Below are 14,636 nucleotides of genomic sequence, written 5' to 3'. Positions count from 1 at the left end.
TAATCTGCAGCATAAGGCGACAGTAGCCGACGACTCCTCCTGCACACCCAAAAACACTTGACAAAGCGTGAAAAATGCGACTCGCTGCGTTTGGCTGCACGCACACCAAATGAGCCGGCGATCGAGAGCGACGCCATCGCCACACTTGGAGTTGATTGGCGAGCTTGAGCCGAGCAACAACAAAGATTGCAACGGATTAGGAGGTTAAGTTGAAGCCTAAGCCGTGGCAATAAAAAGTCAAATCACATCATAAACTTAAGCACGGCGGCGGCCTAAACTTCTAGCCGGCCAGTCGACCGATCGTGGTGCCCATTGACAGCCAGCCTGGGGCCGTTGGGGCGTATGCGTAACATTTGCAGCCAGCTGAAACGCTGAACAATGTCGATTTACAATATTTACCCATGCCCCCTTGATGATAAATGGCCAGTTTTATTGCATAAACTGTACGACATTTTCGCCAGACACGTCATAAAAAAACTGAAAAAACAGACATACATTTCATGCATGTATTTAAAAAAATAATAATAAAAAAAAAAGCCAAACGAATCGTGGAAAAGCCGTGCGACAACTTTGAATGGCCAAAACGTTTTTCTGGCATAGTTACCACCCATTATTTTTATATTTATTTATATATACAATACCCTAGGATCGTAAAAATTATTGATATGCGATTAAGTTTTGCAAATGTGTGCGGCAATGTCTTCTAATAAAATATGTTACTCTGCATGTTCATTATTTGCAATTATATTCGCAATTCTAAAGTTTAATAAATTGTTGAAAGGTAAACTTGTAATCCAACAATTTATATTTGTATTTAAGATTTAACTGTTAATTAAATTGATATTGGTACTTACAATTATGTATCTACCATAGTATAGATAATTCTAGATAGCTATATATTTAGCTATGCTTAATCTGGGAAAATAGGAAATGAGATAAGAGGCTCTTGAATAACCTATGCAAATACCTATGCATTTATTTATATTTATTCTTGTAGTGTTTGTTCTTTTGTTCTAGAAAATTTAAGCATAACAGTCCTATAAAAATCAAAAACTAATTTTTAGTTCTGATATTCCTTTCACAATTACCGGATAATAAAAACAGCAATTAAGTATCTTAATCTAAGTACAGGGTATATACTAGTTAAGCACTCTCTACCACAGCACGCGCATTTGCATTTGCTTGTTAATGTTTTTGTTAGACAGCTTTCAGGTATGTCTCAATGCTTGTGACAAATTTTCTGAAAAAATAATGCAATGATCACGCTTTAGGGCGGTACCAAACCAAAAGAAAAAAAAACGAGAAAGTAAGAATATTTTCTGCACGCAGAAGTCACAATACCCTTATTGGCTTACTGTTTTACGCATATGTAAGAATAGTGAAGGGTATGAAAGCTCCCACTTTAAAGCCTAAACCTGAAGATCTTCCGGACAAATCAAAGACTCAATTGACTTGGGTCAAATGCCAGCGCAGGCACTGACATTTTTGCGTGGTCGGCAATTACCCAGAGACAATTCTTAAATGTGGGCAGTTCCAGAACTGAACTCATTTCCGTTCTGCTGCGATTGCCGAACCACAATATGAATGACGCATCGGGAACTCAACGGCTCATCCAATTGTGTATCTGTATATCTTTTATCTGTGTAGCTTGCACAATGTCAAGCGCAATGATGTGAGACAATTATTTTTGATTTGCTTTTGAAATTAAAAAATTTAAGGTTACGTGGGCCAGGCAAAACTTGGACTGGAACGGGGAGCTTTAACAAATAAAGTGAATTAGTTGGAAATGCCCGACTAGGAGATACCCCAAACCTCTCTCTACCAAAAACACACACATTTATAAATGGAAAATTTGACAATTATGTATTCTTAATGGGATAAGGAATTAGAAAGAAAAACTGATCTTAATTATCTTTTATTGTTTCATAAAATGAATGTATTTGAATAAAACCAATAGCATCAAAATTGTCTCCGTTGTTTAAATTGAAATTTTTTTCATTTTGCGAAATGTGTAGGTGAGTTAAGAAAAAATAAAAATTACCCATTGCTGGTATACTATACGAGAAGCTACATGAAAGCCTACGAGATATGCTCAAATTCAAGAATTCAATATCGATTTTTATCGATTGCTTAGAAAAAATGCAAGTTATCGATGCGAACATGCATATGAATGGACGGACAGAAAAGCAACCAGACTCACAATCTTGGCTAATCGACTCGGCTGTTGATGCTCATCTAGAATATGTGTACTGCATGGACTCATTCTATAAAATTACAAAGGATTTACATAAAAACCTTTCCTGTACTCCAAAGAATTATGATCTGATAATTATGATAAAACAATATTTTGAGCCCTTGATTATATTATTATTATGTATCTTATGTAAGTAGCTAAAATTATCAACAATGCTTCAATCATAAGTTCTCCTTGACAGAGAGCTAAGAATCCGTGTTTTAGTGCCAGCGCATAGCCGCCTCATCTAATAATTTTATTAAAAACATTTAAAATTATATTTAATAAATATGCAAAAAAACTTAAATTATTAAAAAAAAACTTTAATTTAGAAAACAATGCTTTTTTTGTTACCATCTAATCAATTTATTTGCAAGACACCATAAAAAAGTGCTTCGATTACATTTACAATAAGTAATACAATATTACAAAGGCCTATATATGTAAAGATGTCTGTGTGTGTGAGTGTGTGTTGGTATGTGTGTGTGTAATCAATCAAATGTGTGTTACCCAATTGGCGTGCAAGTAGAATATGCGACCGTTTAACTATAATTTATTGATTGCTTAAGACTGACCAAGTGGAAACCTTTGAATGTTCTACAGCTACATAACATTTACATTTAAGATTTTGTATAGTCTGTATAACATATATATGGTAATTTTATGATATATTTATAGCGAAGTGTGACTGCCAGCAATTGGGTGCTGAAATTTAGTGCATTACTTGAATCTTTATAAGAGAATTTCGTAGTGTGAGTAAAAGTCTGAAAGATATGTCGAAAAAAACGCGACTTAACTAGGCGAAAGGAATTTCAACGCTTTAAATTCATTTTTGCATTTGCTTCATGCAATTAAGTGTGCAGTCTCCACCCACGGCTGAATTTTGCCAGTCATTAACTCATTTGCATAGCTGCTGCCTCAGTGCGGCGAGCAGGGGCAGCACTAGTAGCCCCACCAAACCGGAGAGTCCTCCAGCCGAGTTGCAGCCATCGGTGGTGCAAGTGCGGCAATAAACGGTCTTGATGTAGGATGAGGTCGTGTCCATGGCGCACTTGTCCGGCGCATCGTCCACATCCTCGTAGAAGCAGGAGCGCGATATGACCCGCTTGCCATAGACTGCAATGAAACGAACGCCATAATAAACTTTAAATATTTGCTGGCAAACTATTTTTTAATTAATATATCCACAGTGAGAAAAATGTTGCACATTGAATTTAATTTATGTGCCGCGCTGTTTTTGCGTGGGCTTCGCGTTTCCATATACTGCGTCCGTTCGGTTTGACTTATCTCAAAAATGTCATTTCAAATGTCGTCCAAATCGTCGATCAGGTGCTGGCTAATGGCTGCCTGCCAAATAGTCAAGCTGTGAGGTAAGTGCAGCTGATGCAATTGCCTAAGTTTTTAAATAGATAAATAGTAAACAAAAATCCCACAGTTTTAAATAAAATGTAGTCCCCTTAGTGTACACGTGTCTACTGTTAACTATGTTATCCCCATGTTTTTCTTAATAGTTTCAGATTTTGCTAAACTATCTTACAAACTGAATGTTATTAGTTCGATTACTGCAAGCCGCATTTGATTCATTTCCATATGTTCCCTTATGCAGACGTTCGAACACGATTTTAGCTTAGCTGAAACTATCCTAAATTTGTTGCTGTTGAAAAGAGAATTTAACGTAATTAGACTACTTTTATAATGACAGTTGCAATCTGCATTTCAGTTAAATTTTCATTAATCTGCCTGTTAAGGAGGAAAGCCTCTGCCGAAAACATTGATCGTTGCGCGAGTATTGGTGAGCGTGTTAAAGCTGAGCTGCTGTCTGACTACCACAAAGAAAGGTGTCTTGTAGATGAGTTATCTGTATGTGAAAGCTCTGTGAATTGGGAAAAACCTTAGACAATAATACACTGTTATAGAATTGTAGCTTAAACTGGCTGAACGGCAAACAGACCACTGGCGAAAATGGGTTCAAGGCTTGCTTGCGACCAGCGTTTGCCAGGCCCGGTCTTGCTCGGCTCGGCTCGACTCGGCCAGGCTAGGCCCGACTGGGCCAGCAAAAACGCCAACTGAAAATGAGGCCTGCAACTATGTCTAGAGCTGGCCGCAACATACACTGCCAAAATGAACGCGGGTCTCAGCAAAACGAGACAATTTGCAATCAGCGAAACGGCAAATGAAAACCAGAAAAAATGCACAACAAATTGCGTTTTCTCATTGCGTGTGTATATGTGTGTGTGTTTCGCAAACAGAACACAACAAGAAAAACACAAAAATCAAGAAACGATATAAAACAAAATCAACCAAAATAAATCGCAATAAAATGAAGTAAAACTTTAAAAGCGGCTCAAAAAGGTGCGCGTTGACCATTTTTGTGATTGGCTCCAAGAAGCAGTTGCAAGCGAGATAGCACACAAAGTGCGTAAGTCAGGGAGAGCGAGAGAGAGAGAGAGAGAGAGAGAGAGCGTGTGTGTGTGTGTAGCAGAGAGGGAGCAGGGGCAGTTGCGAAGGGGGCTCGACATCTGAGTACAAGCCTCTAATAAAATTGTTGACAATTGTCGCCTTATCACGGCCGCGGCATCAAACAAGGCACACAGAATGCAGTTGTCAGCTGCAGAGCCCAAAGAAAATTGTCAGAGCGGAAAAATAACAACAACAACGACAATGACAACAAAAGGAGAAACTCAAAAAATTGCGTATACGCCGCGTGCGCGACTTGAAACCAAGTTGGCAATGTTGCATTGTGTCATAAATTTAAATTTTAATTAATTTAATTATTTATTGGTCGAAATGTGTGTTGGCAACATTTTTCACAGTAACAAAATCGAGAGAGCAGCAGATAAAAAAAAAATCAAATAAAAAAAGGAACAAAAAAATACGCAACGCAATTGGCCAAAAATAGGCAAAAAGTCGGCGACAACTTTTCGGTTAGCCAAAATGCAACAAGTTGCAAAATATTTGCACAGTGACGCACAGTGACAACTAAAATGCAACGCACACTCACACACACACTCACACACGCACACACACACAACGCAAATAGCTAATTGCTTGGCTTGGCTGTTATTTTTATGGAATTATGGAATACATTTTTAATTTGACATTTGCCAAAAACTCAGCCACTCGTCGGCCCAAACTTCATAAGCAATTAATTTAACGGCATATAAATTGAGCAGTAGACGCAGCAGCAGCAGCAGTAAAAATAATAACAACAACTACAACAACAACTGCTGCATCGCCTAGTTGCATTTTTCTCAGACATTTGGCTAGCATTCTGGCTCTGGCTCTGCCTCTGCCTCTGCCTCAGCGACTGGCTCTGCCTCTCCACTCCCTGGTCATTGCCGTAATTGAGCGCTTCACGCTGTGCAACAACTTAATTAATTTATATATAATTTTTTGTTTGTTTGTTTTATTTTTGCAAGCATAGTTTATTCGTATATTATGTACTCGCATCTCGCTGCTCATTTGGAGACCGAGCCGCAGTTGAGATTTGCCGCTTGCAATTTTAATTGCCAGCCGCAAATCTTTGCAAATATTCGCAGCGCCAATTTGTAGACGCTTGATTGCAAAAATTTAATGGTGTTCATTAATTGGCCATAAGAAATTGGCCTGCTCCAAGCCGGGCACTTGATCATATGCCAATCGTTGGAGATTAGTTATGTGCAACAGTTTGTTGCGATTTTTAATTAGCGAATTTTAATTTGACGTTTGTGCTTGAAAAAAGTCCGGGAAAATCAAGATGAAGGTCACGTAATATGCAATAGAGGAAATTAGAAGACGCAACTGATTCTAATAAAACTAGCGCTAATAAAGGCAAGCAATAATTAAATATCCAGCAAATAAAATATGCCAGCTTAGTAAGATGAGTCTTAAAATAATCGGCTAATCTCTTGGTCAAAAATGACTCTAGATTTTTATGTATGTGTATGAATATAGAAAACAACGAATAATTATGTATACACAACCTTTAAACTAGTTTAAAATAAATGGAGATAAAATAAAAAGTGTGGAAGTGCCATATAAATTGTGCGCGCATTGAGCCTTTGTAAAAGTCCTTAAAGAATCCTTTTTATTTAAAAACTATTAAGTTTCTAACTGTCTGCTCATAACCATTTTATTTAGCTAAGGAACTCATCTAGAATTGCATTTATACTATAAATATACTTTCTTTTATACAAAAATTTGTTTTTAAAATATTTGCTTAGAGCAATATTTTGGAATAAATTGCCAGGGGACACACATGCATCCTACAATAAGTAATTCCTGCACTAAAAATAAAAATTCTAAACATAAATAATCTATTATTATTTGCCATTATATTTTATTTTGAATTTACTAAAAACAAATATAAAAAACAAAAAGTTTACTATACTATCATTTAGACAGATTTAAAATCTTGATGTGCATAATTTAATTATGCTATAATAAAAGCCAAAATTTAAGTAACTTTAAAGTGAATAACTTTTTTGTTAATCACATAATAATATCAAGCACAAGCAATATAAGTCCGTTGTGTATTATTTATGTGAATAATAACAGGTAAACAATTAAAACGGAAATGGAAATAAACAAATGGGTGGATTCTTTGGCTGCTGTTATCAAAATTGAAATCAAAAAACTGTCCACAGATATTTAAATGAGATAGAAATGCAGCGATACGCAACGTTTGGCAAATTGAGCAGCGTACGAAAATTGAATTTCATTTTGCTCGCCTTTTTTATGTGCACTTTTGTGTTTGTTGTTGGTTTGTTGCTGTTGCTGCTGTTGTTGCTTGTCAAATGCAAATGCCAACAAGCGGCACAATTTGCACTCGCCGCAGGCTGAACAATAAAAAACTAACAAAAATGCCAAAGCTGCAGCCAGAGCCGCCGGCACAGCCAAAGATCGACGACTGCAACACGAATATCACTCATACGCCGCGTGTGTTGGCGTTGGTTTTTCTCCCTCTCCTTTTTATTTTATTTTGTGTGCTCGCCACATCGCCACATAAATTTGCCGTAAATTAGCGGCGCATGCAGCTGGCCTGGCATGGCTTGGCCTGGCCTGCCCGGCTTGGGCCAAGTGTCGCCAGCACTTGTGCAGCCACGCCCCGCCCCGTCAACGCTCAGCAGCAGCAGCAGCAGCAGCAGCAGCTGCAGCAGGGAACGCGATCGCAAACGCTGAGCAATTGTTTCGTTGCGGCTGCCTCTGTGGATTTGTATGCCGCACTTGCTGCTGCCGACTCTGTCAGGCCAATAAATCTCAATCTTGTTTGACGCTTTGTGGCAGCCAACAACAGGCGGCAGCCTCGCGGGTGTGAGCCACCGGTGGGTCCCCGCACTCACCACAACAATGCCGCAATTGACAGTCCAACGGGCATTGCTGAATAATTGCTTATCTCTGATCTGTGCTGGGTGTCTGCTGGCTTGTTGCTTACCTTCCTGCACGAGCTTCTTGCAGACGGGCCGCGCATTCACCGACTTAACGCCCACCGAGTAGGTGCAGTTGACATAGCTCCAGTAACGCTGCTGCTCCGAGATGCTGTCCGACTGGAAGGGATCATTGCAGAATTCGCCATTGGAGACATCTGTGGAACAGCGCCAGCAACGTAGAACTCCAGAGGCTGCAATATTTGAAAATGTTCTTATTATGGGTGTTTTTCAAATTATTTAAATATTCATTTTAACTAAACAGCGAACTAATGAACTAGACAGACAGACTAACAATATATGATTATTAATATAATAATAACATAGTGTATATTATTATTCGTAGACATTCAATTCATAAATGTACAACACTCCATTAATATAAAAAGTATGAACTAATTCAAATTTTGAATTCAATTCAAGGCAATAAGCCCTTTATTATATGTGTCATAATATGGGGAGAGTGATGCAACCCAACTAGGTACAATTAGAGACATATTCCATTCAAGTCAGGTGCCACAGCTGGAACGCAATTATATGTTATCAGAGTACACATTACGAAGCGTTGTAGAATTTTGTTAATTGAAATGCTGAGATGTGTGTGTGCGTGTGTATATCCCCGTTTAGATAATCCATAAACTAAGTGAGTAGTTTTCGCTCTAAATTGCAATCAAGCGATGATTTTGATAGCAAGTGCATAAATAATGGGCCACGAGGCGAGATGCCTGCTGCGATTTGTAGTTGGCCGTTAGCCGTTGGCGGCGGCTTTTGAAAAATGTTGCAGCTAAAATTAATTAGACACGGGAGCCTTTTGGCTGAGTTATTTATGGGACAGTCGATTGGAGAACTGCCTTATAAAAGTGTCAAAACTTTCGGCTCTTGGCGTTGTTTATGCCCACGATTTGGCCAAAGAGCGTGTTGAATAATTATTAAACATTTTATTTTGGAACTGCAAAAGTCGCTAGACTTAACTGAGCTCAGCTCTGTTCTAAAATGGCATTGAGATAATTTTTCATCGGAGTCTGTCCGGGTTTGCTCTGGACGGCAGCGGATGTTAATGTTGATGTTGATATTGATGTTGACGACGACGACAATAAAAACCCGTTTGTGGGGCCAATTTAAACGTCAAACGTTAACGTTCAGGTTAAATGCACTTAACCAACACTTTGAGGTGCGTTTAAATGAAAGCTTAGATAAACAGCAAATAGCCTGGCCCGGCTCGGCTCGGCTCGGCCCGGCCTGGCCTATACCCAACTGAGCAAACTGTGCTGAACGCACTCGAAACGTGTTTTTGGCCACAGTCTTCTATTGGCTTTAACCGCATTTGGCCATAAACAACAGACATAAACATTACAATTTTGCGTATTTGAATAAAAAATACAATAAAATCAAGAAACCTATTCGGACTTCATTTTGCATTGCTTAGAAATTATTATCATTTACAATATATTGAAATTAATTGACATCTGAATTGTCAGATCGTTGGCCAAATTGTTTATATGCGTGTAACAGTGCGCGCGCAGTTGCGGTGGCAGTTTACTAATGGTAATGACTGTAATTGTATGCAACATGAAAATTGATATTGTGCGCGCGTTTATGCCAAATGTTTTGGCAGTTCCAAACAGCGACCCAAAAATGGTTACACACATCACTTTACCAGTGTGTGTGTGTGTGTGTGTGTGTGTGTGTGCTTAAGTAGTTTCTTACATTTATATAAGTATGTTGCAGTTCGATTACCCAAAGATATGCGTTTGAAAAGTAAAAGGTTACATGGGCATACATTACGAAACGCAAGAAAAAATAAAAAAATATGATCTACTTATTGTGACACAAAAATAAATAGTAGATGGTCTGATAAAATCTCAGACTGCCTACTGATCATATGTGGGTAAATATTATGGGAGTAGGACTTTTATATATACATTCAAAAACTGAAAATTAAATAAAACAAAAATTATAATTTTATCAACCGTTTTCCCTATTCAAATTCCAAGATCTAAGAAGCATATCAAAATAACTATTATCTTAGTCTCAAAAGTTAATACAAAAGTTAAATTCTATCGGAGCTTATTCCAAGCATTTATTTGCCAAATACATTAAAACAAGACCTGCTGTTAGGTTTGTACAAAAAAGTCGAAAAATACTCATATCCAACTGTCGCTTGATAAGGCAATTATAGTCCGCACTTCACAAGCACATTTCATTTAAACAGCCGCAGAAACTCACAATTTTATAGCAATTTTCCTGGGTTTCGCCTAAGTAAAATGGGGCGCGCCTATGTTATAAGCCGGGTTGAATGCACTTTGAGGCACTGTAACTTTATATCAACGACTTATGCAAAAGTCAGCAATAATAAACTAAAACTTGGGCCTGCGACTTTCCCACACACACACACACACACACACACACACACACACCCTACACACATAGTAAAGTTCACATGCAATTTTCGCATTAGCTTGACTCAGTTGAGCGGGGATTTACTTCGAGTTAGAGCTGGGGTTGCAATTGTAACTGAAGTTGAAAAGTTTATGTATCTGAAAAGCTTTAAAAAACGTGTTGATTATCAGCAATCTGGCTCCCGCCCAAAAAACGGCAGAGCCCGGCAAAGTCGCTGACAAACGGCACCATATCTAAGCCATAAAATCGACAACTTACGAGTGTGGACCTAAACCTTAGAAAGAGGTGCCAGTTAGGTGCCGACTTACAGGGTAAAGGCAGGGGGTAGAAAGTTTGTATTTACAGACATGCAATCAAAGTTCGTTCAACTGAAAACTGCCAACGACAATTGCGACGACTTCTCGAACATTTTTCAAATAATTCCGCATTTGGCCCAAATGCTTGAATAATTAGACGTGCATTATATGGAAATGTGCTGGAATGCGAGGGGTTTAGCTATTTACAGAGGGTTTAGCTCGAATGGAAGGCGAATATTAACATTTGTTTACATATATCTTGTAGATTGATCAGAAAGCTAAATATCCACACCCATTAAAACGCGCCCAGCTCATTGAAAATCTAAATACACGCGCACAAATAAGAGCATAACATTTGGGAATAATGACATCTACAGTGCTCGACTAGAAGATACCCAGCAAAATTGCATTCTCTACTATCGGCACTCTATAAAACTTGCAAACATCAAGGGCTCTATAACATGCTACAGAGCTTTGTTTTTGGACCAATATGTCACCTATTGCCAGTTACATAAGTAGGCATAGATTTAGTATACCCTTTATAACCATTTAGAGAGTACAGGGTGTGCACGAAAGATTCCATTGCAATGTTGTAAAATTATTTAATGACTTACACGTAGCACATTAAAATGATGACATTTTGTCATGCTTTCGGTCTTTTGGGTGTGTGTTGGTTTTGAGGGATTTCAGGGTTGGTTTTGCAGTATAATGATTGCTCCGATTGTATCTCAGGCAAATTACAATAAACCCCAGTGACATGCATGTCAAATGATAAATAGTTGCGCTTAGTCAGTTAAGCAATTTGCATGTGAATTGCTTTAATTATGGAACTTCTCTTTAGCACACTAATGTATAATTAATTTTTAAAATTTTTGTTAATTATTTACCCTGACTAACATTTGAGATCACCAGCAAACCAAATGAAATGCCTATTATAAAAGTAAACAACTTAATAAACGCAATTCGACTTGTTTCATTCAAAAATGCAATTATTTGGCGCAGTTTTCTATTTTTCTTTGCTGCTAAAATTGGGAAATGGGTGCGACAAAATATAAACAATTAGTTAAGGCCCCCAGAAAAAACAAAATGAAAATAAAAAACAATACGAAAACAAGGTTGCAAAAGGCCAGACTGAAACTGTCAGTGTCCACAATTTAATGGAGGTGCGTGCTCCAAAGTTGCGAGTGGACACAATAAAAACAAAATTGCTGACAATGTGTCCAGAACAGAAGCACACGCCCATAAAACTTACAAAACAACAAAATAACGTAGACACACATCAACTTCCAATTGAAGATATGACGACATCGCGAAGTTACAAGCTAAAACAAGGCCTATCTACAAGGCGCCAAAAAGATTCCATCAAGAGTATGTTTACAAAAGTTGAAGTTTAGTCTATTAATAGTTAAGTGAACTACACCTAAGCTCAAACAACATGAACAATATTTAAATGAAGTATTCCAAATATATATATAAATAAAATATAAATACATAAATTTTCTACCTAACAAGAGCCTCATTATTTTATTTAGAAGCTACAAATTTGGAGTAAGTGGGTTACATATTTGCAATATTTGCCAGACTTGTTCTCACCCTGTAAAGTGTTGTATAATGTTGAAATGAAATTTCTAATACATAGATTGTGTTTTAGCTTGATCAATATCAACAGCCCATTCGATACACTCATGTCTTTCAAGTCGATATACTCTTGTCCGTCCGTCATTTTCTTTGCTTCTTTTTCTGTTTCTAGTCTCTCAGCTTAGGTCTTTCACTCCTTCTATCTATATAGTGAGCATTTCTAGTATATCACAAAGCAATCAAGAGAATATAATATATATGATATGAACAATATAACACAACTCTATCTCAAAGCACAATAGAAAGAATCTGACCAAAAATTAGCTGCTGTATCGAAAAATGTTGTTTGCAAAATATCTTTACCAAGCTCAGCATCGCATTGCTCCTCACTTAACTCTCAGACCTAAATCTTAGTCTAAAAAGGATGTAATCTTAAATTTGCAGAAAAGGGACGTTCCTTAGCTGTTAGGTGTAACTGTTAATTAAGAAGGGATATGTTTGTGAAACATTTTGACAGTTTAATCCTTTGGGTAACTATTTAACTACATTTTTATACTTTAATAACACACAAAATCCTCAGATGTCGTTTAAACGGCATTCGTTTGCTATTTGCTCACCAAGAAAATTTATTTTGAAAATTATTTTATCTCACTCAATGCACATCTTTGGCTATTTTTTAAGCAATTAAAAACTAGACTCCTTCAGTTTTGCTGGACAACCCATTTATCTTGTTTTTTATTTCTAAACGTTTCGATTCAATTAAATGCCACCATTTATTATGCACTTTAATCAATTGAAGCTCCCCAGTTTTCTAGTTTGTAGCCCGGAAAATGCGGTGCTGTTCATTTAATGTGGCTCGTGTTAAGAGTGAAGAAAATGGCACAGCGCTTATCCATGTGTATGTGTCTGTGTGTGTATCTAAAAGTTAGCCTCATTCAATGTGCTATATTTATGTCTTATGAAAAAATTCATCAATTTTAAAGGTTGTGAAAATATTTTTTCAAGCGGCGCGCTAGCTGTGTGCAATCTGTCGGTGTTTTATGTATAAATAAATAGAATAGCCGACAAGTGCATAAATATAAATAAATCATGAAGTAATCCATTGCAGGCGCTTCACACAAAACGTTAAGTATACGCCCCTGTGACGGCAGGCAATCAAGAGCGCATTGAACGTCATTATTGGAGGCTGAAAGCTGTCCGAGATGAGTGCATCTTAACAATAGCATTGATAATGCCAGACAATGCCAGCTGCGGCTTATCAATTGGGGTCAACAAGGAAATTGATTGATTATCACAATATAATAGAGCTTCATTTATGTGGGTTGCTGAGGGGGCACATTAAGTATACGTCAAGTATCTCTGGAAAATTAACAAATAGGATCTAAAAAGAATGACAATTGATATGGAATTAACCCTGATATTATTTGCATTACTTTCTTAAATAAATGTATTTCTGTTGTTTCCCCCATTTTGGTTCGATGAACCCGAGCCCATAAGACCGCACCACTCAACGCGTGCACACACTTAATTAGCAGGAAAACTCATGCGAGTGCACGCACAGAAGCTGAACACCCACCTGCATCCAGGCTCAGCGCAAGGGAGAGCAATCCCAGCAGCAGCACGGAGCAGGAAGTGTAGGGCGACATGGCAGATAGGGTTAACAACTTGTTGTTAATGTGGGCAGCAACTTGTTGTCAACTGTTGTGTAAGAATTTCTTTAAATTTATATTTACACACAGCTCTTCACTTTGCACTGCGATTTCGTTGTATTTCAAAAAATTCGAATATTTCGTAAGGTCGCGGCATACGCATGCGACGAGTTGACAAACTGAATGCGAACTGAATCGAAACTGAACACGAAAAAGCGCCACAAGTCGCAGCCAGCAGAGAGCAGCAGCGGCAGCAGCACCAGCAGCAGCAGAAATCAACAACAAAACGAACCAATAACAAAACGAACGAACGCAAAGCACAAACGAAAATGAACTAGCAAGAGCGAGAGCGAGACAGCAGATCGTTCAATCAGCTACGTTTCAATCGCACTACACGCAGAACTGCAGCCAGATTGAACCTAACAAATTGAAACACAAAACTGAGCGAGAATTTAAGATGGAGAGCGGGGCAGAGGGATAGAATGCAGGCAGGCGAAGATACGCATGGAGCGCAGTTGAAGTGTCGCTGGATTTTATATTGAAGTTTTTTATTTATATGGGTTTGGGCCGGGAGCTGGTTAAGCACTTGTCTTTGGCCCGCTCTTCTAATGGTTGCCACAAAAACACTTGCAGTTTCATATGCCGCACAGTGGACTCAAATGCACTGCTAATGGATAAACAATAAAGACGTTAAATGATAAAATTATAATTATACATTTTTGTTGATAGAAGTGATCCGCGCTTAAGCCGGAGAATGGCTCTAAGCTGGGGATTCTTCTGACGATGTACACTCTGGCAGAATGTGTAATAATAATGTGGAATAATAAAACAAAAAACATGTCAATCCTTACTTTACCGAGAGTTACAAGATTATTCCTTTATAATCAATTTGATGGCTTTTTACTTGTCCTTTTAAGAACAATATAATAAATTTCTTGAAAAAATTCCTTTTTAGTTACACATGACAGCTGTCCTGATTGTGAATCTCGCCTTCTATAGTAGGGTACATACAAAATCAAACTTTAATCTTTATATCTGTAACCTTTTATCGCCTAAAATATCCATTAAATATAAA

At 37.8% G+C, this 14,636-nt stretch overlaps 1 protein-coding gene across 1 annotated transcript; it reads right to left on the bottom strand.

Moving 5' to 3' along the window:
- Positions 1–2,612: 2,612 nt before the first annotated feature.
- LOC115759084 lies at positions 2,613–13,731 on the bottom strand. Its single transcript, XM_030699916.1, has 3 exons — positions 13,489–13,731; positions 7,647–7,832; positions 2,613–3,349 (listed from the first exon to the last, which is right to left on the bottom strand). The coding sequence occupies exons 1-3, from the start codon at positions 13,556–13,558 to the stop codon at positions 3,132–3,134; spliced, it is 474 nt and encodes a 157-aa protein (XP_030555776.1). The 5' UTR covers positions 13,559–13,731; the 3' UTR covers positions 2,613–3,131.
- Between the last annotated feature and the right edge of the window lie 905 nt (positions 13,732–14,636).

Source organism: Drosophila novamexicana, unplaced genomic scaffold (genome assembly GCF_003285875.2).
Source record: "Drosophila novamexicana strain 15010-1031.04,08,12 unplaced genomic scaffold, DnovRS2.1 tig00000193-arrow-pilon, whole genome shotgun sequence".
Lineage (NCBI taxonomy): Eukaryota > Metazoa > Arthropoda > Insecta > Diptera > Drosophilidae > Drosophila > Drosophila novamexicana.
This window is presented reverse-complemented; position numbering and strand designations above follow the sequence as displayed.